This window comes from Pelophylax lessonae (assembly GCF_965119305.1).
Source record: "Pelophylax lessonae genome assembly, chromosome: 6".
NCBI classification, from domain to species: Eukaryota; Metazoa; Chordata; class Amphibia; order Anura; family Ranidae; genus Pelophylax; species Pelophylax lessonae.
The window spans coordinates 233,348,242-233,374,312 of NC_138773.1; the positions used below are offsets into that span (position 1 = coordinate 233,348,242).

Below are 26,071 nucleotides of genomic sequence, written 5' to 3' on the forward strand. Positions count from 1 at the left end.
TTTTTATTGCTTTTCTGTTGAGAAGAGTACAGAAAGTGCTTAAAAATCTCTCAAATTCAAACACATAAAAAATATTTTTAGCAGAGTAGGAAGTGTTAGACCTTCTGACATTGTTTCATTGCTGTTTGTACCTTCCTGTCCTGGAAGTGAGAGATTTCTACCTAAAGCAGTTAAAGACAATCCAAAGGAAGTTTTAACTCATCCTCACTCTAATCAAAACTAAAAAAATGGCTGGAGTTAGGCTTCAAATTATATAATTTTTTTCTTAAAAAAGAGGATGTAAAGGAATAAGAGACGGTAGCTGGGAATGGACAGGTGTGAAAATCGGATGTGACACATGTGAAAGAGGTACAGGAATATGACATAACACAGAATTTGCTGTAATGGGTACTTGTGGTATAGATGGGGGTTCCATTGCTAATTGATAGAAAGGAGTTCTGGAAATCCCATGAGTCTGAGGACATAAAAACTGTTGCTGAGAGCCAATAAATGTAACATTTTCGACTGAGACAGAGGGAAAAGGAGCCGCCAGATGCTGTGGTATGCTGTGCTGTAAGGTAGCTATAGATCCAGAAAAAACAGGTGCTTCTATCTGCACTGGATAGGTTGAATGACAGGTTTGAATTGTTGATGTAGGAAAAACAAATTTAAACATATTGGGATGTGTGTTGGATTGTACTGGGTTTTGGTATCCGTTGCAATGATAATTCTGTTTCTTTAAATATATTCCTGGCATATGTGTTTGTTGGCAAGGCAAGGTGACATGGGACATTAGCTGCTCAGTTGTACATGTTTTGGGATCCCCATGTGCTTCTTTGTACTTCGATAATTGGCTTTTTCTAGTCTGTGGTCTAGTTTGCATATAATTTTTCATTGGCTCCTGACATGTTTGTCCAGCTAATATATCCCGTGATAATGGAGTTTGGTATTTTTCCTCAAGATTATTACAACGCAGTTGGTGGGTTCCATGTTGTTCACTGCTATTGCCGACTACAGTTGGAGGCATGAAACTGTTTTCCACTGTGCACTTGGCTTTGCTTGTGACATCATGACCATTTTCAGTACAACAAAGTGGACTTGCTTCATTTCCTTTCAATTCTATTAAACTTTTACATAACTGGTCTAATCTGCTTTCTACCACCTTCTTTATCTTTTCTATTTTCTCAAGTAGCTTCTTTGCTCTCAGTGACTTCTCTTCTAATTTACAGAAATTGTCAGATGAAAACTCCCCTGTTTTTACAAAATCAAGTTTCTCTTTGCAAGGCATTTGTTTGCCTGGATTCTTACCGATGGTGTCTTTTACTACCTGAGTCTCTCTTATTTGTATAGATTTACATAAAATGGAAAAGCTTTCCTCTGGAAAAATGACCCCTTGGAAAGATAAGGAAGATTTACATAGCCTGGGTCTTTTAAAGGACAACTCAATCTCATCTGTAACAGATCGGCGCAGTCTTTTGAAAGTGCAGCTTTGCTTTAAAAAGGTTTCGTGTTTTTCATCATTAGAGCCAATTTTATCTGAACTCCAGCTACAAAATGTTTGAGAATATGCAATGTTTTGAGAGCAGTGATCAAGTTGTAAGAGATTTGATTGGTAGTTGAAAGAGCCTGTGTTCTTGCTATGTTTATTTTCTGTTTGATTGGCGAATGTTCTTTTATGATTAGCTTTCCAAGCCAGACATTCTTGTTTGATCTGTAGAGTTGGTATTCTTAACAATTCCGATTCTGTGTGATCGTTCTCAGCATGTGATTGTTGATGAGGAAATGTCAAGTTTTTTAATGAGTAAAGTGAGTCTTTTGATTGCACATGTTGTTCAAAATTTTTTGAGCAACTTTGACAATTTCCATTCGTAAGACATTTTTGCCTGTGCTTGCATTTGGATGTTTTTACACGTTCTCTATATTTGCAGTTTCTATGTTTTCTTTTTCTTGTAGAAGATTTTTTACTACTTTTGCTTCTCTGGTTCATGTTTGAGTCAAAATCTTTGTCCAGAAGATACTTTGAAATGTTGTGCTTTTGATCTTCTTTAAAGCTGCAAATTAGATTATAGCATTTCAAACTGTTCTGAGTCTTGGCTATTTGCTGACATGGATCTTTCCCATCTTTCTTTGTAAAAGAGTCATAGTCTAATTGAGTATGATATTCAGTACTGGAACTGTTACTGCAATAATATTGTTTTGTCTGGTTTGGCAGACTGTTTTCTGGGCAAGCTGCCTGTACTTTTTTACCTTTTGAAAGCCGGAAATCAAAATGTAGAGGATTGCAGCTGTAGGAGATGGATGGTTGTGTGCAGGTGTACATCATCATTTCAGAAGGCCATTGAAAAATTTTGGAACCATTTTTGCTTTGCACTGGTATAAAGTCCTGATTTGGTCTTTTAGGAGACATATTCTTTTTTTGCAGTGTTCCATCATCAATAGATAAGCAATCTGTTGGATTATTGTTACATTTACTACTGTAACATGATAGATCAGATACTGTGCTTTCCTCTTTTTGCATGGTGTCTTCCACAGACTGAACCAGAAAACTGTGCTCATCACAATGTATTTGTGTTCCTTCACCTGCCTTGGATTTGTACCATTCTACAGCCAACTCCTCATTTTCAGAAATATATTCGCCCCCTTTTTCATTTGACTGAAGAAATATATCTGAATTTACTGGTTGTGCGTGGACATTACAGTCTAAAGGCACTTTTAAATTGCAAACATCAGAAGCTGAAGATGTTGTTAACTCTGTTTCATCCATTTCTTTCTGATTTGTGTCCTGGGAAGCATGTCTTCTTCTAGGTGATTGTTTTTCACAAGCTAATATAGATTTTTGATCGTCATTTGGGCATGAAGATCCTTCTATTGGCAAAGATGATTGAACACTAAATGAAGCCGGGAGAAATCTGCTTCTCTTTGTTAACCCATGAGCACCTGAAATGTCCTCGTTGAAGTCATAGAACACAGCAGCTGAGGCTTCAAGTTTAATGGGAGTCCTTTTTCGAAAAGCAAAAGAGAAACTTATTTTCTGTTTTTTGTCTTTTTGAATCTGATTGTGAAAGTTTTGGCTGTTGTTTTCTGAGCTCTCTGAGCTTGATAAAAGTATAGATGCCATATTTGTGCTACTATGAAGGTTTGTGATGGAGGCAATCTGCGGAGTTTCTCTTTCTAAAGAATGGACAATGGTACTTTGAAGATTACCGTGGACATGATCATGAACAGTAACTGTGGTTGATTTGAACATAGGGCCACTTCCTGGAGCACTAAAAGAAAAAAAAAAAAAATCTAGTAAATACATTACAAAAATAAGCCATTCACATGTTTAAGCTCAATTGAAGTCAGCAATAGATTTTCAGTCAGATAGACTAACAAACTTCATTCTAATATTGTTATCTCCACTTGTCCATATTTGTGCAATGTGTCTAAATGTGACTGTGCAGTATAATAAGCACCAGATTTTGTCCTCAGGTCTGCGAACTGCAGGCCGCTGGCCGCCAGATATGACCCTTTGCTCACCTGTATCTGCTCTTTGGGGCACACTCCAATCACTAACACCCACTGATACCAATTATCAGGCACTATTCCTCCCATTGACACCAAAGATGGGGCACCATTCCTCCCACTGACACCAATGACGGAGCACCATTCCTCCCACTGACACCAATGATGGAGCACTATTCCTGCCACTGTCACCAACTATGGGGCACTATTTCTTTCACTGATACAAACAATGGGGCACTAATCTTACCACTAAAACCAATTATAAGGCATTGGTTACTCCCAATGGCCACAGACATGCCCCCTTAAAGCCTGAAGGACAGTAAACTGGCCTTTTGTTTAAAAAGTTTGAAGATCCCTGTCCTAGGCCAGTGCATCCTGCAATTTAAAAGTACCATCTGTTCTGAAAGTGATTGTAAATTGGAAATTTTGAGTTTGATGTTTCCAGAAAATTACTAGAGGGGAGATCCTTCAATAGGACACTTGTGAAAACTATCTAAGAGAGCATACCCTCACTTTGTAGAGATTTCCTCTTACTTTCTGTTGTGTCTACAGGGCAGGAAGTGAAGGGAAAGCTCCCCAATGGGACATAGAAAAACCTGACTGGGGTTTTAACCCTTTGCTATTCAACTTGAAATGTTGGATTTCTAGACAATACCATCTTCTGCTTTACATTTTAGGATCTGTTGCTTACACGGACATAACATTTAACATTAATACATTTACCTTTTAGTGCCACCTTGTTTCTGGCCTCAAACTTGATTTAAAAAAAATTATATATATATTTATAATTAAACCCTAGGCAAAAACATCTTGCTTAGGGGCAAATGCTTATATTTAAGGGTTAATACCCTTTTCCCATTCCTACTAATGACATATAATCTGTGGATGCAAGCTGAATGTACATACATTGGTACATCAGGCTTTAGTTCAAACAAGGAGTAAGCAGCCAATGAGGACAATGTTGTTCTTGCATATATATAGGGAGGGAGTAAGTGTTGTCACCCTTGGAGGGAAGTGTTTTACTGGCAGGGTTACCATGTTAAAATAAGGGAACAAATAGCCTGAACAAAAAAAAAAAAAAAAAGAAATCTAATGCAGTCGTTGCAGCTTACCAGTCAACATCTAAAGACTGGCAAGCTGCAGCACATTTATTTTTGTTTCTTGCTTTAACCCATTTAATGTGTTTCTCTTTGTGTATTTCAGTGTTAATCACTGTATGAATATGCTGCAGTTTCACTTATATAAATATATAGCTTATGGTTTGTAAATTCTCTCCTATTTCGGATAGATTTCTCTATGTCTCCTTTTGCCTGTAAAATGAAAATTTTCCTTGCATCAAGCTTTATTTTGTAACCTGAATTTAGTACTTGTATTAAACTTCAGACAGGTATTCCACAAACGTTTTTTTTCTCTGTGGTCAGGGAGCACTTCACCCCTCACTTTTGTCATAGCATGGTTTGCATCATAGGTCTTAGGTGTTTTTTGCACGCAAGGAAGGCACAGTTTAAATGGATTAGAATGCATGGTAAATTCAGATAAATTATTTTACATGGTCCTGTACTGTTATCTTTACCTTATATTAAATTAAAGTCTTGTGTCTGTTCTGTTATATTTTCAGAAGCCCTCTACTTTATTTCCTGTGTTTAAACCTCCCTTAACCAGAGGTCATTGAAGCCTCAATATCCAGATCAAAATTATCAGCATCAGTATACGTTCATAAACTTAACCATAACTCTGTGAGCAATGTCAATTTTTTCTTTAATTTGTTTTTATTGAGTTTTTATCAATACAAAGTAATTTATTTGGTATTTATTATAAACAATACTTAACAGTTTTATGAGTGGTGGTGAATAACAATATCTCACTGGTTGAGAAGATGCAAAACATAAATCAACATACACGGTCATTTGTTAATTATGCGTGCTACATCTACAGCAGCCCTTGGTCATGTGTAATAAAGAGAAAAAGAGAAAAGAGAAAAGAGAAAAGAAGACACAAAAGTACCAACAGAAACACATTTTCTTCATCAGATATGAGTCTGATTGTATTTTGAGACCCAGATAGACTAATTTAGGTTATATTTATTGAGTTTCCCATCTCTATAGGCTAAGATATTTTCGTATTCTGCGATGGTGTTACCCTATCACACAGTCTCTCTAACGCTGGGTATTTAGTTTGTTTTCCGCCTGCGCAATATTACCAAGCGTGCAGCAAAAATGATGTGCATGGCTATTGAGTATACCGATACAGGGAAAATAGACATGTTTGAGTATAGTCTGCTCAATGTTTGGTTTGGTGAGTAAACCAGTAACAGATGAGATCAACTTAAATCTCCGACCAGATGCTTCGTAGGTGAGGACAGGACGAGGCCATATGAGTTAAGGTATCGTCCCATACCACAATTTCTCCAACAGAGATTGGTATGGGATTTAGACATTTTTCCCATAATGTATGAAGTATAGTGCCAACGTAGGTGAAATTCTTGTGCTAGAATGTCCCAATAATTGGAACATTGTGAATATTGATAATTGCATCTGATTGCACTAATCCACTGCCTGTCAGAGAAACTTTTCCCTAATTTTTGTTCCCATTTGTAAAAGGGGTTTGGCTTGCAAAATAAAATTTTGGACTGAATGATGCTGTAGAGTAAATGAATCCCTTTTCATTTTGGATCTACAGATTGCCAATAATTCCACACCTGGTTAGGCACTTTAAGGTAAGGGCTTGGTAATTGTTGGCAAAGGGAGGAAATTTGAGCATATGTGAGGAATTCTTTTGTCGAGAGATACAACTTCTTAGGTAATTCAATGAAAAGCATTAGTTTACCCTTTAAGACTTTATCTGCTAGGGTTTGAATACCCTTGCTTTTCCAAGTGTTTAAAAATAGATTTGGGTTTAACCATTGGAGGGATTCTAAAGGAATCAATACACAAAGGAAAGGGGCTGAAACAGGGAGATCGCACACTCACTCGGAAGAACAAGCTATCAAGGGGAGAGGACCCAGGCCAATTGATTACATTCAACCGACCCAAAGAAAAAGGGACCAAATAGAGAAAAAACTGGGACATAAATATACATTGCATTGTAATACAGGGACGTGGAAGAAAGTAGAAGCAGTTCTGTTACTTCTGCTTCAAAAGTGTCATTTAGCAATTATTAGTGTGAGGAAAGGGATATCTAGTGTAGTTAGGGTGCTATTTTCCACTTTAGTTAGATTCAAAAATCTAGTTTCTGTAGGGAAAGTGTTAAGTGCCAGGGTGACTGTAGTGTAGTGTAAGGTGAACTGACTCTGACTGCTATGGCAGGGTGACCAAACCCTTCCATTTCAGGGTGACCGCTATAGAGAAAAGATCGTTTCTCTTAGGTCACTTATAGAACAGCGATATGGCTTCTCACCTGTCAGCCTGCTTTTTGCTGCAGGCGTTTATAGGGCTTTGAGGACATGTTTGGAGTCAGGCATGACATCTGAACTTCTGTATAGGGGTATATATACACACACATGTATGTATATATACACATACACATATATAGATGTGAAAGTAGCAGAACACTATGCTTGCGCTAATGAAATAATTAACAGGCATATGGCTCCGCTCCTATAACACCTATATATGTGTATGTGTATAAATACATATAAGTGTGTGTGTATATATACCCCTACACAGAAGTTCAGATGTTTTGCCTGCCTCTAAAAAGACCCACAAAAAATGCCCAAAAAAAAGCCTGCGCCAAAAAAAAACGCCCAGGTGTGTTATTGCAGGAGTTTTTTTGGGGCATTTTTTGTGGGTCTTTGGAGGCAGGCAAAACATCTGAACTTCTGTGTAGGGGTATATATACACACACACTTATATGTATTTATACACATACACATATATAGGTGTTATAGGAGCGGAGACATATGCCTGTTAATTATTTCATTAGCGCAAGCATAGGGTTCTGCTATTTTCACACCTATATATGTGTATGTGTATAAATACATATAAGTGTGTGTGTGTATATACCCCTATACAGAAGTTCAGATGTTTTGCCTGCCTCCAAAGACCCCTAACAAATGCCCAAAAAAATGCCTGCGCCAAAAAAAAAACGCCCAGGTGTGTTATTGCAGGCGTTTTTTGGGGGCATTTTTTGGGGTCTTTGGAGGCAGGCAAAACATCTGAACTTCTGTGTAGGGGCATATATACACACACACACTTATATGTATTTATACACATACACACATATAGGTGTTATATTTTTCATTAGCGCAAGTATAGTGTTCTGCTACTTTCACACCTATATATGTGTATGTGTATATATACATATAAGTGTGTGTGTATATATACCCCTATACAGAAGTTCAGATGTTTTGCCTGCCTCCAAAGACCCCAAAAAAATGCCCAAAAAAATTGGACGTTTTTTTGGACATTTTTTGGGGGTCTTTGGAGGCAGGCAAAACATCTGAACTTCTGTATAGGGGTATATATATACACACACGTATGTATATATACAGTACACATACACATATATAGGTGGGAAAGTAGCAGAACACTATGCTTGCGCTAATGAAATAATTAACAGGCATATGGCTCCGCTCCTATCACACCTATATATGTGTATGTGTATAAATACATATAAGTGTGTGTGTACATATACCCCTATACAGAAGTTCAGATGTTTTGCCTGCTTCAAAAGACCCACAAAAAATACCCAAAAAAATGCCTGCGCCAAAAAAAAAAAACGCCCAGGTGTGTTATTGCAGGCGTTTTTTTGGGGCATTTTTTGTGGGTCTTTGGAGGCAGGCAAAACATCTGAACTTCTGTATAGGGGTATATATACACACACACACTTATATGTATTTATACACATACACACATATAGGTGTGAAAGGAGAGAAGCCATATGGGTGTTAATTATTTCATTAGCGCAAGTATAGTGTTCTGCTACTTTTACACCTATATATGTGTATGTGTATATATACATATAAGTGTGTGTGTATATATACCCCTAAACAGAAGTTCTGATGTTATGCCTGCCTCCAATAACCCCCAAAAAATGCACAAAAAAACGCTTGCTACAAAACCGGCAAGGTGTGAAAATAGCGGAGCCATATCCCTGGTCTATATTAATTCTAATACAAACAATCTTTTTTTTTCTGGTTCTGGACATGCTACAGAGCTGAAACTTCACAGGTACACTTTTTTAGACCCCTCAGACACTAAATCCAAAGACATCTCATTTTTTTTCAATAATTTTTTCAATAATTGGCTCTCTATCAAAAATGACAATTTTTAAGAACTTTTTTTTGTGTGATTAATAGTCTCTGGGGCATGACTCAGAACCCTAGGCACTTTTTAGGGGCATTTATTGGGTTTAAGAGCTTCAAAATGGGGTTTTTTGATTACCGAAGTTCGGGTCCCATTGATTTCAATGGGGTTCTGAAATCTGGGCCGAACTTTCTGGAAGTTCTGGTCGAACCGAACTTTTGAAAAGTTCGATCATCCCTACTAGTGACTCTTCATCAGTGTCTCCTGCAGGGAGTAGCAGTGCAACCCTCATGTTTCACAACTGACCCTGTGTCAGTAAAGAAAAAGGGTTTTAAAAAGAAAAAAAAATGCAGATACATATAAATACAGTATCTCACAAAAGTGAGTACACCCCTCACATTTTTGTAAATATTTTATTATATCTTTTCATGTGACAACACTGAAGCAATGACACTTTGGTACAATGTAAAATAGTGAGTGAACAGCTTGTATAACAGTGTAAATTTACTGTCCCCCTCAAAATAACTCAACACACAGCTTTAGTATCTCTTGCTCTGCTTTAGTATGTCACAATACATGTTGGCATTCATGGTTCCCTCAATGAACTGTAGCTCTCCAGTGCCTGCAGCATCATGCAGCCCCAGACCTTGACACTCCCACCACAATGGACCGTGACACTCCCACCACAATGCTTGACTGTAGGCAAGACACACTTGTCTTTGCACTTCTCACCTGGTTGCTGCCCCACACGCTTGATACTATCTGAACCAAATACGTCTATTTCGGTCTCATCAGACCACGGGACATGGTTCTAGTAATCCATGTCCTTAGTCTGCTTGTCTTCAGCAAACTGTTTGTGGGCTTTCTTGTGTATTACCTTTAGAAGAGGCTTCATTCTGGGATGACAGCCATGCAGGCTAATTTGATGAAGTGTGGGCATATGGTCTGAGCACTGACAGACTAACCCCTCACCCCTTTAAACCACAACCTGTTCCCGTGCCCGGGCCAAAGTGGGGTCCTGCATCTGGGCAGTACCAAATGCCCCCTGGGTAACACCCAAATCTGGTAGAGCAGGGGTAGGGGCCACTTCCTCCTCCCCTTCCCCCAGCATCACCTAAAGTGGAGAAGGTTCTCCCCCCTCAGTATTCAGGTTGGTCTGTGGACCATGTATTTTGGCATCCTCAACAGTTTCAACATTGCTTTTATCCAGTTCAACCTCAACAAAATTTGGCAGTTCAGGATTACTCTCCTCAACAGCAGGAACAGAGGGCGTTTCTCCCCATTCTCTGGGCCATTCATGTGGTTGTCCTTGTTCCCACAGTTTTGCAAACAACGGACAGTCTCATCCTATGATCACATCATGCACTAAGTTTTCCACCACCCCCACCTCTTGAGTACCAGTACCACATGCCGTGGAGATGGACACCAAGATGAGAGGGTACTCTCTAGTGTCTCAGTGAATGCCCACAACCAAATTTTTGCTTACTTGGCCGATTCTCCCAATAACTCTGGGATGAACCAGGGTCACCATGCTTCTTGAGTCCAACAAAGCCCTGGCAGGAAGGTGGTTTACACGAACTTCACACTCGAACTTCCCCTCACCAAGATCCAGATGTGTTGTGCATGCTTTATGGGCATAAAAAGACCCCTTTTGGAGGACCGCGCATTCCATTGGCTCCTCTTGCAGTGGGCAGTGTGCCCGGGTATGGCCCCAGGAATGACACCGCCAACATTGTATATCCCCTACTTTCCGAGCAGGAACAGGCCTCTGAGGAAGCACAAGGAGTGACTCTTGGCTTTGTGGAATTGGCTGCAGTTGACTGAACAGGCCGAGACGTGCTGGGGCCTTGGCGCTTGGTAGGGCTAAGAAGATCCTCCACTACCGTATATCGTTCCACCATCTCAACAAGGTGGTTCACTGTTTTGGGGTCTCCATGGCTGACCCATCGTTGAAGGTTGTCTGGCAGGGACCTCAGGTATTGGTCCAACACAACTCGTTCCACAATTTGGAGGCCAGACAACACCTCGGGCTGCAGCCATTTTTTTACCAGTTGCACCAGGTCATGCATTTGGGACCTTGGTGGCCGGTCTGGATAATATTTCCACTGGTGCACTCGTTGGGCCACGAACAGCCGTAGTTACCCCCAGACGAGCCAGAATTTCTGCCATAGACTTTCGCTTCATCAGGCGGCAGAACAAAGTAGGCCTTTTGAGGTTCTCCGGTGAGGAAAGGAGCAATGAGACCGGCCCACTGCTCCTGGGGCCACCCTTCTCTCTCTGCCATCCTCTCAAACGTAGCAAGAAGTGCCTCTACATCATCACTCAGAGACAACTTCTGCAGGAAATGACTGGCCCTCACCGCCACCTCGTTGCTAGGGGTAACCGCTGCCTGTTCATGACTCTGGGAAAGGTGCTGTACTACCTCTTGTCTGCATAGCTCCTTGCTGGGCTGCCAGCTGGGTTACCAACAGGTGAGTACTTTCTTGTTGCTGAGCCAGAGCCTCTTTCTGGTGAGCTTGTTGTACCTCCAGCTGGGTTGCTAAGCACTGATTAGCTTCCTCATGACGAGTCTGCGCTTGCATATTAGCCAGGGATAACTGTTTAACCACCTCAATACTGGGCACTTAAACCCCCTTCCTTCCCAGACCAATTTTCAGCTTTTAGCGCTGTTGCATTTTGAATGACAATTGCGCGGTCATGCAACACTGTACCTAAACCTAATTTATGTCATTTTTTCACCACAAATAGAGCTTTCTTTTGGTGGTATTTGATCACCGCCAGGTTTTTTCTTTTTTGGTGCACAAATAAAAAAAGACCGAAAAGTTTGAAAAAAAAAAAGTTTTTTTGTTTAGGTTATAAAATTTTGTAAATAGATATGTTTTTTCCTGCACTGATGAGCACTGATGACACCGCACTGACAGGCACTGATGAGGAGACACTGATGGGGTGGCACTGATATGCAGCACTGATGGGCACTGATAGGTAGCACTGATATGCAGCACTGATGGGCACTGATATGTGGCACTGATAGATAGCACTGATATGCAGCATTGGTGGGCACTGATAGGCAGCGCTGATGGGCACTGATAGGCAGCACTGATGGGGACTGATCGGCGGCACCGATGGGCACTGATGGGCACTGATAGGTGGCACTGATGGGCGGCACTGATCGGCACTGATGGGGGGCACTGATGGGCACTGATAGGCAGCACTGGTGGGCAATAATGGGCACTGGTGGGCGGCACTGATAGATGGCATTAACGGGCAATGGTGGGCAGCACTGATAGATGGCATTGGTGGGCAGCACTGATAGGGGGGCACCACTGGCAGGCTCTCTGAGCCCTGTTTGCCATCCCTGGTGGCCATGGTGGGCATCCCTGGTGGTCATGGGTGGGCATCCCTGGTGGCTCTAGTGGCACCCCCTCCCCCCAGGGCTGCACTGGTAATCAATCATCAGATTATCAGCACAGACCCCCCCTGTGATCAGTGAGTAATTAGAAATACTCACTGATCACCCCGGCTGAAGAATCGATCCTCTCCTCTTCTCCTCACTGACAGGATCTGTCAGAAGGAGAAGAGATCGAAGCCGTTACAACGGCTGTATTTACATTGCATGACGGCTGTGATTGGACACAGCCGTCATGTGATCAGGAGGGCCAATCACAGGGCCCTCCTGGCGAGTCTTGTTGCTCTGTGTCCTAGGGACACAGGCACATCGAGATCGCGCTGCTGCGCGTGCCCGCGGCGGCGCGATCTCTCTCCTTCTGAAGGACGTTCCGGAACGTCCGATCAGAAGGAGGAGACTCCCACCCGGCCGTATATTTACAATGGCCCGGGTGGGAGGTGGTTAATTAGCTCCTCCATTGTTTCAGCTTTTAGTGCATCTTAAACCCAGGACATAAGTCAAATGTACTGTCCCTTTAAATGTCAGTTTTCAGTTCAATGCAAAAAAAAAAAAATGTATTTTTCTTCTTGTGCCTGTTTCTCTGTCCTGCCCCACATCCTGCACCAGTTGCAATGTTTGGGGAATCAGCTGGATCGCAGGACACAGGCGTTGCAACCAAAGAAATGTTTGTTAACTTAAACAGGCTTCATAGCAGCAAAAAAAATCACAACAAGGAACAAACAGTCTCACCGACATGAAGAGTTCAGAGCTGCTTTTGCAGTCAAACAGTCCCAACTTTTGAAGAGGGTAACTTCCCCTGGCAACAGGTTCCCAGTCAGCAAACTGACATGCACCCTCTCGGCTGTACAAAAGTCCACCATCCACCAGCCCCAGTCTCCTCTATTCTCCACCACACCCAATCTACAACTTCCTGTCCTTCTTAAACCCACTTCCTCGGATCAATGAGTTAACCCCTTTTGCTCCCTTAAAGGGACCAGAGCCCAAACAGAGGGGAAATATAGCATCCTTCAAGGACCCACCCTTGACGACCTGTACAATAGACATACTTTTCCATAAGCCAACATTTCTGTATTAAAAATCCTTTTATTTATTGGTCTTAAGGAATATTCTTATTTTCTGAGATACTAAATTTTGTGTTTTCACTAGCTGTAAACCATAATCATCAAAATTAAAAGAAAGAAATGCTTGAAATATATCACTCTGTGTGTAACGCATCTATATAAAATATAGGAGTTTCACTTTTTGAATTGAGTTACTGAAATAAATTAACTTTTGTGAGATGCACCTGTATATACAGTATATATAGATATGGGAAAATGTTTCCCTTTATTGGCAATAAAATATAAAAAATACATTTATAAAATTAATAAATGTACAAAATACAATATAATATTACATTTAAAGAGGAAGTAAACCCTCCTCTACAACTTGTACCTATAGGCAAGCCTATGATAAGGCTTACCTATAGGTACTGTAAATATCTCCTAAACATGTACCGTTTAGGAGATATTTACCTTACATGTCGCCAGTGACGTCACTGGCGCATGCGCTCTGAAGGAACGGCCGATCGTGCCGTTCCTTCAGAGCCCCGTGCCGTGACTGTCTGATCCCGCGCGCATGCGCGGGAGTGACGTCACCGCGGCTCCGGCCAATCAGATGGCCGGATGCCGCGATCCCGGAAGACGGGCGACTAGACATGTCGCCCGTCATAGAGGTGAGTGAGCGGCACGGCGGGGGCTCGTTCTGAGGTAAGTATTGCATAATGAGCTAATATGCGATGCATACTAGCTCATTATGTCTTTCTTTTGCAGGGTGTAAAAAAAAAAAAAAAAATTTATACGAGTTTACAACCTCTTTAATATAAAATATATATCCCTTTTACTTTTAAACAAAAAATTGGTATTTATTTACCTTTACCATATCAGATTGTTTTTAAAACTATTTGACTTCTAGATGAAGATAAGAAGTTCTCTCTAGTTGTCACCATTACAGATGTCCTTACTGAAACCTCCTGCTCCAGTGAGAACTACATTTTTTTTCATATCATTTTTTGTCAAGGTGACAGTTGCCAGAACAAATTAATTTCTCCCATGGCGACACAAACAAAAATAAAAACCTAACAGGGATTTCAACTGGTTCCCATTTTATTCAAACTGAAAAGAAAAAAAAAAAAGATGGCTTTAGATCTACTTTAATGAAAAGCTAGTTGTTTTTCTTTTTATATAATATGAGATAAAAAATAGCTTTATTTAATTTTCCAAGCAGAACAAAAAAAATGGTTACTTGGTGTAGCAAAATAATTTCTTCCTTTGATAAATATGATCTGTTGGGCTTTTACTTAAAACCACCGTATGTGGGCTTCCCGAGGAATCAAGATGTTACCAGGAACACCACGAAGCGCTGGATGCTTATCAATCAGTAGGAATCCTAGCTCTGTAGCCATAAATCAAACTCACCCTGCTGTGCAGGAAGGATTCAAAATGTGGTAGCAAATGCGGGTAGAATTGTGTCTCAATATCTGGAATAAAGAACTACTACACAGGCAAAAATATAGCAATGGTTGGGTTTTAAGCTTTATCTTATGTTTTATGAAACAATTCTCTCCTTTACAGTACAGATTGGCCCCCACTAGAGGAGGCTATGTATCTGCAGCATTATCTTCTACATTCCTTATATTGGAGATCTGCAAAATTCAGTTGAATTGTGTGGCATGCTATTGTTTTTGGATAGGCCCAAAACATAGATCCATAGACAATTATTGTTACTATAATTAGGACAATATACTAGAATGTTGGAGATTGGTATATTTAAGTTAGCTATCTTCCACTTGAAGGTTATATGTGTTTTTTTTTTTTGCCTGCATCCACCCAAAAAAAAAAAACTATATGGGTGATGTTTTAATCAAGCTGCCAGATACGAAATCCCCTTCAACTGATCATGTGATAATAAAGGAAAAGTGAGAACAGACTTCATCATGGCTATAAGTTTAAGTTGGCGTGTTGATACAATTAGCTTTGCTTAACCATTTACATTTAAAGCATTGCTGGAATATGCATGAATCATGATTAAAGGGTACATGTACATTTACTAAACTTAGGCAGGCAGGTCCCTCTTTCAAATACCAGAGAGAGTGCCCGTTTACTAAGGGGGCAGGCATTTGTTTCTGATGTCATAAACAGTGGAGAAAAATGTTCACTGTCTGTGGACGCTGGGTTCCATGAGGGTAACACAGCAGCAGCTGCTGTTTTCGGCTGTGAGCCAATATCAATAAAAACAGCAGGGCTGACAAATGGGGCATGGCAACTGAACTGACTACAGAAGACACAGGCACCCTGTATGTTGGCACAGCATCCTAAATCTCCACAGGGGAAATAGGTAGGTGCAAACTGACCGATAGATCAAAAGACAGAAGGTGAACTAACAGGATCACCAGGTATATCAGATGATTTGAAGAAGTACAAATAAATGACAATCCCATGAACCTATAACTGGCCTTTGCAGCAAGAGGTTCATGGAAGGGCAATGCATGTTAAAAAGCAACAAACCAAAATTCCCAGACCACTTACCAGCCAGCCTGCAACAAACCAAATTGACCCTATCAGTTCACATTAAAATCAAGGGGTTTCGTTTGCACACACTTGCACATAAATGCATAAGCTGCAGTGACCCCGTCATGGCACCCCAGTGTACTGCAGTCCTAACTCTATAAATTTTGAGAGTCTCCTGAGTTGGAGCACAGATATGTAGCACCCTACAGGTAGGTGCTAGGTAAAAGTATAGTGGGCCTTGGCTGCCTAACAGCAGGGCCATGCTTTCAGCTGGCTGTCATGTCTCCTAGGTGTGTCTGCTGAGAGGGGAGTCTCCCCACTGGTTCCATGAGAGGATTCTCATTGGGCAGTGGAGGAAACCCAATCAGAGACACACTCAGGCCTGTATCTACCCCAGAAGGCAGATTCTGCCGCAGAGGATTCTGGGAGTGAGTATAAGTTTTAAAGGGTACGCATGACGCAGCGTCTTTGGCAGGAAGCAGAGTCCCAGGAGGGAGAGTATGGCTGTCTCTCCTCCTGTCAGAAGGATTGGGTGTTCCGAATGGCTGACTAGGAATCCAGAGAATGCTGAGTTAAGCTGCAGAGGGGATCCGGTGTGCCGAGGACCAGTGGAGGAAGAGGGGTTCAGTTCCAGGAAAGCCTGCCAAGGTCGTGAGTATTGTGAACTGCCCCTAGGGGTCTGCCAAGTGTAGAGGGGACCACTCCAGGGAAGGTTCCAGGGATCCAGGAGTCAGCTAGCTGTAAAGGGTGTGCCTAGTCAGAGGTCCCTGAAGTGTTAGAGGGGGTGCCTAGTCAGAGGACCCTGAAGTGTTAGAGGGGGTGCCTAGTAAGAGGACCCTTAAGTTTGAAAGGGGGCACCAGTGGTTTGGCCCTGAAGAGCCAGTGTACAGTGTGCAGTGTACAGAGTTAAGAGTTGCAGCAACACAAGCAGTGACAAGGAGCTACCTCAGTCAGTGAAGGGCTGGAGGGAGCTGTTCAGTGACTTTTGAGCTAAATCGAGTGCCAGGAGTCAAGTGTTCTACAGTCCTGGATCTTCTGAGTTAAACTAGTTAAAGTTGAAGTTCTAGCACTATTCAGCAAGTCAGTATCCTTAAGCGCCAGGAAGTGTTGGCCGGCATTCAGCTGTCGTTAAAACAGCGCCAACGGACATTTTTCTGTACAGTGTGCCAGTTAAGCCTAGAAGAGCCAGAGGAGTATCCCACTCATTCTCTTCGCCCATCCCCAATATACAATAAACAAAACAAACCAAAGATGCCGGAATGGTCATTGTCTCAGTTCTCACACCTGGGTTTACAACTTAAATGTGTTGGAAGTGTTACCGGTACTGACGGCAGACCCGCCTCAGGCCCAAGGCCTGGAAACATTGCTACAGATATAATAATGGATATATTAAGGGCAGGTATGTCTGGAGGGAGCCCACCCATCCAAAAAGGTATAGGGATGGTTGATAAATTGGTGAGGGAATGCACTGGATACTTTCATTGCCATTGTGCTGTTGCTGGGTGTCCATATACTTTTAGGGAGGGGATTTAAGTCCCACTGGCTTGAATGCTGCAGCATTACCTTCCAGGAAGCATGGATCCTGTCGCATTATACCTGCTGGTCGGGTAGTTTGTGAGAGTGCGCCTCATACAAGATTCCCACCATAGTTTAGATATGCTTTTAGTTTGGTTCGGTACGGTACGCAATTTTTTCTGTTTCCATTGTCAAAAGTTGTGAATGGTACCCTAATTCTGAACTGTACTGTACCACTTTTTTGGGACCCTTTCGTTGTGGTACCAAGCACAATCGTACCGTACCAACAGGGTGGAGCTACACTCTGCAGAATGTTGATTGGTTGACCATTGGTCCACCATGCCCATCAAGTGATGTCGATAACTACTTTCCGGCTACACCACGCCTATCATGTAAGGCGGTGGAAACGCAAGCCTGATCAAGGTGTACCGTTCCAAACCGTACTGAACTGTACCGAACCGAACAGTACCGCTCAGTGGAAACGAGGCATTAGTTCAACTAATAGAAAAACAAACAAACAGACAAATAGAAAACCTCTATATACACAATCCTTTACCCACAGTTGATCAAAAAAGGCAAACAAAAGTAATAAAGCATGTTCAAATTTGCTCCAGTGTTGGAAAAAAATTCCTTCCTAGTTCCCCTGAAGGTAATCAGATATTCCCTGAAATTAACTACCCCTGGTGCTAATGCCTATAAATATACATATTCATTAAAATTTTGTGCAATTAGAAAATAATCCAGGCCTTACTGATGGAGTCTATTTCACATTTTACCAACTCTTACAATGAAGGAGACTTTCTGTATTTGGAGGTTAAGTGGTTTCCACGAGACCTAAAAAGTACCCCCTTGTCCTTTGTAATGACCTTAAATTCAATAATTTTACACCAAGCTCACCATATAGACCACTTATGTGATTATACATTTTGATCATATCCCACCTTCATCTCCTCTTCTCAAGAGAGAATACATTCAGTTCAGCTAATCTTAACTCATACTTCATCTACCAGAACACCCAGATCATTCTCCAACATTGACTCCCCAAGTTGTACTCCCCCTAAAATGTAGGATGCGTGCATGTTTTTAGCCACCAAGTCAATACCTTTACATTTATCAACATTAAACCCCATTTGTCATATAGCTGTCAAGTTAAGCAGTGCTTTCAGATTGGCTTGTAAGTCGGAGACATCCTATAAGGACTGTATTTCGCTGCATAGCTTGGTGTCATCTGCAAATATCAAAATGGTATTTTTAATCCCAGACCCTATATCATTAAAAATATAAATCAAAAGTAAGGGTACAACTCTGAACCTTGGGGTACACCACTAATAGTCTTATACCATTCACTACTCTCTGAATACAGTCTTTTAACATACAGTCAGTTTTCTATCCATTTACAAACTTACACATTACCTGCATGCGGGAAACTATGCCAAATGCTTTTGTAAAATCTAGTACTTTATGTTTTTTTTTCACAAAAGCAAGAAAAAAAGTTTAAGTTTAAGAAAACATTTTAGGTGATAGTACGCAAAATAATGATCACACTCACAAAAAAGGAAAAACACTAAATTAAATAAAGGAAAATACCCAAACTACACACAAAAAATTACCCTCTTAAAAAAATAGAAAGAAAAGTTTATTTTTTCTTTTTCATTAGATTTTTATTGAAAAATGTTTAAGTACAAAACATAGCATAAAAATACTTTTAGTAGAGAAGAGTACCTATTTTTTTAAGCAAAGTTCATAATGTGAATGAGTTATTTATTATAGGGATTATTATAGCTCCAGTAATATTTTCTACACTTTGAATACTGTACATTTATATCAGTCCCTGGCCTCCAGAAGCTTACAATGTAAGATTCCTACCTTACATGCTATTATACATACTGGGGCTAATTTAGACAGAAGCCAAGTGACCCACAAAAATGTCTAAGAATATGCAAACTCTGTGAAGGTAGTGTCCTGGATTCAAACCAAGAACCTTAGTGCTGCAAAGCTAGCCTTACACTACAAGACTTCTTTCATTCACCCCACAGGCTGAATAAGAGGAATCTATTGATTTTCCCAATGTAGATGGAAGAATCTCCCCTAATGGCCATTCTATCCCCAAACAGTGGTTGCATTCAAAAGAATACACCAGTTGTTCAGCTGATAATTTTATATATGGTTCCTTTGATTTTCAGATCAAAGGATGTCAGGCGGGGGGGGGGGGGGGGTTCTCACAGGGAGAATAGCAACTGACAAGTGTTTTTCAGGTGAAAAGAAGCAGTGATCTACATAGCTGGTCAAACTACTTAGCTGTTTAGTCGAAGGGATTGCATGAGGACAAGAGGGCATACAATGCGATTAGAGGCAACGTGGGGGGTTCTTTACTGTTAGGACTACAAGATTGTGGAATTTTCTACCACAAGAGGTGGTCTCTGCGGGAAGTATGGTGGCTTTCAAAAGACTCTTAGATGTACATCTCAAGGATCAGGACATTCAGGGCTATGTGAGATGATTACAGCCACACACACCTACACAGGTTGAACTGGATGGACTATTGTCTTTATTCAACCTCAACTACTATGTAACTATGTAACTTCCAACCAATCTAAAATCCTCCTTCTTATATAAAAAAATGTTCTTCACGCATAATGCACTAGGGTCCAAAGCATCTCATAATAAACCTATGGATTACTATAATCAAGTACTGTGAGACATGCAGTTTAAATATATCTGCCTCTATATATGAAGGAGGATGAGGCATAATGCTATAAGACCACCTGGTGTCAAGTCTCTTTTCAATTAACCACAAATGTATAATTCCTTTAGCGATCTATTGTTACATTTTTGCAAACATCACATCTTATACAAGTAAAACATGAACATACAGGTAATTACATAAATCACATAGGCATAATTACAGCTAATATAGTGGTTTAATTTTAATTTCACCCTCTGTGAATAGAATGTTAAAATATTTATCCTGACTAATGAATTTACACTGTGCATAGAAATAGCAAAAATAGCTATCTAGATAATATAAGGCTTTGTTCACCAGTGTTGGCACAAGCAAACACATCTTATCAACCGTTATTTATTCTGATTTTTTTTTTATTTGATTGTCATTTTTAGTAACATTTGTACTCACTTTTAATGGTGTATTTTATGTTTTTTCCTGTCTCTAATTATCAACATTAATTAGTAGTAGGGGTGGGGGATACTGGGCTTCTAGGAAGTATTAAAATAGGTATACAAGTGAATATCCAGTAAAAATGTAAAAACAGTGATTATATCCAATAAATAAAGTATGATATTATATAAAATGGTGCATTGGTTTAAACAATAGTACTCAATAGTGCTTATAATACCATAAAATCATCAGGTATAAAGTGCAATAGTGTGATCCAGAATACAATAATTATAAATAATAGAATTCTTCTCTTAATAAAATAACTATAAAGGCCAATTCAGTGACAGGCAAAAGGTGCTCAGTGCATAAAAAAAAAAGTGCAAAAATCACTCAGTCCATATATAAAAGTCCCGGACAACGAAGAAAGTTCACAAGTGAAAAATACACTTCTTCAATTTCTGTATCCGGGTGAATAGACTTCAAATCGGTGTTGTCCCTCCACCTAACACCATATACGTGAGATGTGGGGTGCTTCTTCACACTCGTGTACCCCTATAGTGGTACTAAGCGCTCACCTCCATAACTAAGAAAAAACGCCTTGTTAAACAAGAAGGGACTTATCTCCACTCTTACTCCACTTCTCCACTCTTACTCTGGTATCCAGAAAGCAGTCTAGGATCAATTAGTCTTTTAAGCCTGAACCCCTAAAGAAGCCACGTGAGCGGAAGTGGCGTAACGCGTAGGGACGCTATACCGGAAGTGACGTATACACGCAGATGTGAAGACCGCAATTCCTTCCCTGTATTTTAAACCAAAGGCGCTGGTTTTATACACCAAATGTGAGTTGCTTTTATCTATTTGGAATAAAATTGTTTTTACAAGACAGTATTGCACTATTGTAAGCCTTTTTTTCCGAGATACGTTGGCCCCCTGGAGGCTTAAAAGGCTAATTGATCCTAGGCTGCTTTCTGGATACCAGAGTAAGAGTGGAGAAGTGGAGTAAGAGTGGAGATAAGTCCCTTCTTGTTTAACAAGGCGTTTGTTCTTAGTTATGGAGGTGAGCGCTTAGTACCACTATAGGGGTACACGAGTGTGAAGAAGCACCCCACATCTCACGTATATGGTGTTAGGTGGAGGGACAACACCGATTTGATAGTCTATTCACCCAGATACAGAAATTGAAGAAGTGTATTTTTCACTTGTGAACTTTCTTCGTTGTCCGGGACTTTTATATATGGAATGAGTGATTTTTGCACATTTTTTTTATATGCACTGAGCACCTTTTGCCTGTCACTAAATTGGCCTTTATAGTTAGAATTCTATTATTTATAATTATTGTATTCTGGATCACACTATTGCACTTTATACCTGATGATTTTATGGTATTATACGCACTATTGAGTACTATTGTTTACACCAATGCACCATTTTATATAATATCATACTTTATCTATTGGATATAATCACTGTTTTTACATTTTTACTGGATATTCACTTGTATACCTATTTTAATACTCCCTAGAAGCGCAGTATCCCCCACCCCTTACTACTAGCTTTTAAACTGCATGGTTTCAGTACTGATATATGCAGCATCTGGGAAGGAATTAATTCCACCACATATTTCCTCAGACAGCGCGGGACTCTTACTTATATTATCAATATTAATTATTAATATTATTTTCAGTATTTTTTTTAACTTGATCAGTTTTGCTTTAGTATTCTCAAACAGACTGAATTAAAAAACTGTCCAACCATACATATGCAAATTGTAGCAAAATAGTAACACTGCTTTGACTTCTCATAAAGGAAAAAAAAAAAGATAAACAAACTCTAAATAACAATAAATTCAAATAATAGCTGGCCAGTTTTCACTGAAAAATAAAAATATTTTACTAGTGCTTTCTAAAGGGTTGCTGATGCAGGCCTACTATCAGGTAAGTATAATTAATTTACTTTTGCTGGTTGGCTCTCATTTAAAATATATATATATATATATATACCCACAATATCTCACAGAAGTGAGTACACCCCTCACATTTTTGTAAATATTTTATTATCTCTTTTCATGTGACAACACTGAAAAAATGACACTTTGCTACAATGTAGTGTGTACAGCTTGTATAACAGTGTAAATTTGCTGTCCCCTCAAAATAACACAACACACAGCCATTAATGTCTAAACTGCTGGCAACCAAAGTGAGTACACCTCTAAATATGAAAATGTCGAAATATTGCCCAAAGTGTAAATATTTTGTGTGGCCACCATTATTTTCCAGCACTGCTTTAACCCTCTTGGGCATGGAGTTCACCAGAGCTTCACAGGTTGCCACTGGAGTCCTCTTCCACTCCTCCATGATGACATCACAGAGCTGCTGGATATTAGAGACCTTGCACTCCTCCACCTTCTGTTTGAGGATGCCCCACAGATGCTTAATAGGGTTTAGGCTTGGGCAGTCCATCACCTTTACCCTCAGCTTCTTTTGAAAGGCAGTGGTCACCTTGGAGGTGTGTTCGGGGTTGTTATCATGTTGAAGTATTGCCCTGAGGCCCAGTCTCCAAAGGTAGGGGATCATGCCCTGCTTCAGTATGTCACAGTACATGTTGGCATTCATGGTTCCCGCAATGAACTGTAGCTCCCCAGTGCTGGCAGCACTCATGCAGCCCCAGACCACGACACTTCCACCACCATGCTTTGTACTCCTCACCTGGTTGCCGCCACACATGCTTGACACCATCTAAACCAAATAAGTTTATCTTGGTCTCATCAGACGACAGGACATGGTTCCAGTAATCCATGTCCTTAGTCTGCTTTCTTTCAGCAAACTGTTTGCGGGCTTTCTTGTGCATCATCTTTAGAAGATGCTTCCTTCTGGGACGACAGCCATGCAGACCAATTTGATGCAGTGTGCGGCGTATGGTCTGAGAACAGACAGGCTGACCCCCTCCCCCTTCAATCTCTGCAGCAATGCTGGCAACACTCATACATCTGTTTCCCAAAGACAACCTCTGGATATGACGCTGAGCACCTCCACTCATTCAGGATCCACTCAGACTATGGCGAGGCCTGTTCTGAGTGGAACCTGTCCTGTTAAACCACTGTATGGTCTTGGCAACCGTGCTCAATGCAGCCTCACCTTTGCCCATCAATGCAACCTCACCTGTGCTGGGCTGGCCTAGGTCATCTTTATGTAGAGCAAAAAATCTTTTTTTCAGATCCTTAGAGAGTTCTTTGCTATGAGGTGACATGTTGAACCAGTGACCAGTATGAGAGATTGAGAGCGATAACACCATATTTAACATACCTGCTCCCCATTCACACCTGAGACCTTGTAACACTAACGAGTCACATGACACCGGGGAGGGAAATTGGCTAATTGGATCCAATTTGCACATTTTCACTTAGGTGTGTACTCACTTTTGTTGCCAGTGGTTTAGACATTAATGGCTGTGTGTTGAGCTATTTTGAGGGAACAGCAAATTTACACTGTTATACGATCTGTACTCTCACTACTTTACATTGTAGCAAAGTGTCATTACTTCGGTGTTGTCTCATGAAAAGGTATAATAAAATATTTACAAAAATGTGAGGGGTGTAATCACTTTTGTGAGATATTATATATATATATATATATATATATATATATATATATATATATATATATACTGTAGAGAGGCGACCCCGGGATCGCTGATCGCACACCTGTGGGCTGGGTTAATATTATTCACAGGATTAGCATTTAGAGCTCCCACTTGGAGACAGCTGTACTCGGGCAGATAGGATGTCTGGCCCAGGAGTCAGGAGAACTCCACCATACAGACATGAGGTCTGTGTATGGGAGTCAGGAGGGCTCCCACCATCTCTAAGAGAGAGAGGCCGCAGTTGGCAGCAAGAGCGTTCACATCTGCAGGAGGCAGATGTAGTCTGCGACAGCGCAGTGTGAAGCTGGTCCCAGTAAACTACCCGTGAGCTTGACCGAAGAGTATTTGGGTTGGGTTGAGGATCAACAGTACAGAAATGGTGGAACCCCCTGCGAGGGAAATTGCTGTTGTTTTGTGAACTTTCCATTCTTGTAAATAAAAGTGGGCTGTCATTCCCTTGAACATACAGTCTGGAGTGGCACTACTTTCTGAAATCGCATGCACCATTTGAGTTCAATCGCCCCAAATCGATACAATTGGTGGAGGAATGCTATGGGCACAGATGTCGGGGTTCCAGATCCTCGCACTCCAGAAACCATGAGTGTCAGAGACTGTCTGTATTGCTATTGCTGTGTGAGCAAAGAGTTGTGTGTTGTCTCAGCCTTAAGGAGACAGTACACCCAAAAACGTTTTTCTAAGGAACTGTGTTTTCCTGACTGCAGAGATGGGACAGTCAAAGCGCAAAAAGGAAGCAAGACTTGCTGAAATGAGAGACAGAGCTCTATCGCTGGAGGGGTTGTTACCGACCGAACAAGCCCAAGACTGGTGCAAGATGCATATTGCCACACTGGAGCAAGGGAAAAAGGAAAACAAGCCATCACTCAGTGCAAGGAGTGCACAAGTGGGGGTGGTTGCCTGTGGCAACGAATAAGTGATCTGTGTGTCTGAGTTCATACAGCCTATGTTAAGTGAGGATCACAATGAGGACTTCTTGGCTAAATTTGAGAACATGGCTTCATTTAAAGCATGGCCCAGAAGCCGCTGGGCTGAACTGGTGCAGCCACTTCTCACAGAGGAGTATCAAGAAGTGTACCACTGGATGGTTCTAACTAAGATGAATATGACAACTACAAAGCAGCAATCCAGTCTAGAGAGCGCTGGAGAAGTTCTGTGGGGAGAGTGCGGTCTCCCATGGCAACAAAGAACGAAGTGTTGTCTGGATGGTGGATCTCCAGTGGAAAGTTGGCTGATCATTCTCAAGGAGAGGGCTATAATCTCTGAGAGTCGGTGATGCCTAGGAGAGCATCTGTTGTTTCACCCTGTGACCGCATGGGGAAATACACCAGGAAAAGGGCCGCAGAGGGATGGTTCCTGCAAGGACACATGCAAAGTGCAAAACACGCTGCCTGGAATGGTAAGACTGATCCTGTTTCTTGTGTGAAAGAGATTGAATATTTGTCATATACCGATGAAGTGGTGGCAAGTCCGGTGGGGAGATCCTCTGCCAAGAGAGACTTGCTGCTGTGTAGTACCCTGCATAATGGGGAAGCACGGGTTAATACTCAACCCACCACAAGACTGAGGTCTGATAAGGACTGGTCTTCAGGCAGTATGCTGTGTAGCAGGAAGACCAGGGATGAAAATAAATATATGTTCTGTTTTCTAATGAGGGTAAAAATGCTAAGTTAAATAAGGGGTTAATGCAGCCTGCTGAAACCACAGCAGGCTGCATTACCTAAAAAGGTAAGGAAGCATTGTCAGTGCACAGTGGTGGTAATGTGGTATTTCAGCCAGATATGTCAGGGTGACCTCTGAGAAATGTGTACCATTGCCCCAATCAACCATGACAGGTGCAACAGAGGTGTCCCTAGAAACCTCCAGAGAGCTCTGTGTGTTGGAGCCAGAGGTTGCCCGGGACAACTATGGTGCTGCTCTGATGGACAAGAGGGTATTGAATTGAACCTGGTAATAGGAAGCTGTTAAATGCCAAAACTGAAATGTGTGAAAATGCTCATGGTGGGAATGGGTTAATGCAGTCTGTCACTGAAAATGGAAAGATTGATGTATTGAATGAAGCTCACAGTGGTGAGGGTGGGGTATTGAAACCTGTTATGGTTAAAAA

The 26,071-nt window shown here is 41.0% G+C and overlaps 1 protein-coding gene across 1 annotated transcript in view; it reads right to left on the bottom strand.

The window, feature by feature from the left end:
- Positions 1-262: 262 nt before the first annotated feature.
- The window catches only part of ZNF804A (zinc finger protein 804A), a 247,070-nt gene continuing 221,261 nt past the window's right edge, over positions 263-26,071 (bottom strand). Inside the window, exon 4 of the mRNA XM_082261348.1 lies at positions 263-3,245. Within this exon, the coding sequence (XP_082117474.1) occupies positions 266-3,245 (2,980 nt within the window). The 3' untranslated portion in view covers positions 263-265. The remainder of the gene's footprint in view (positions 3,246-26,071) is intronic.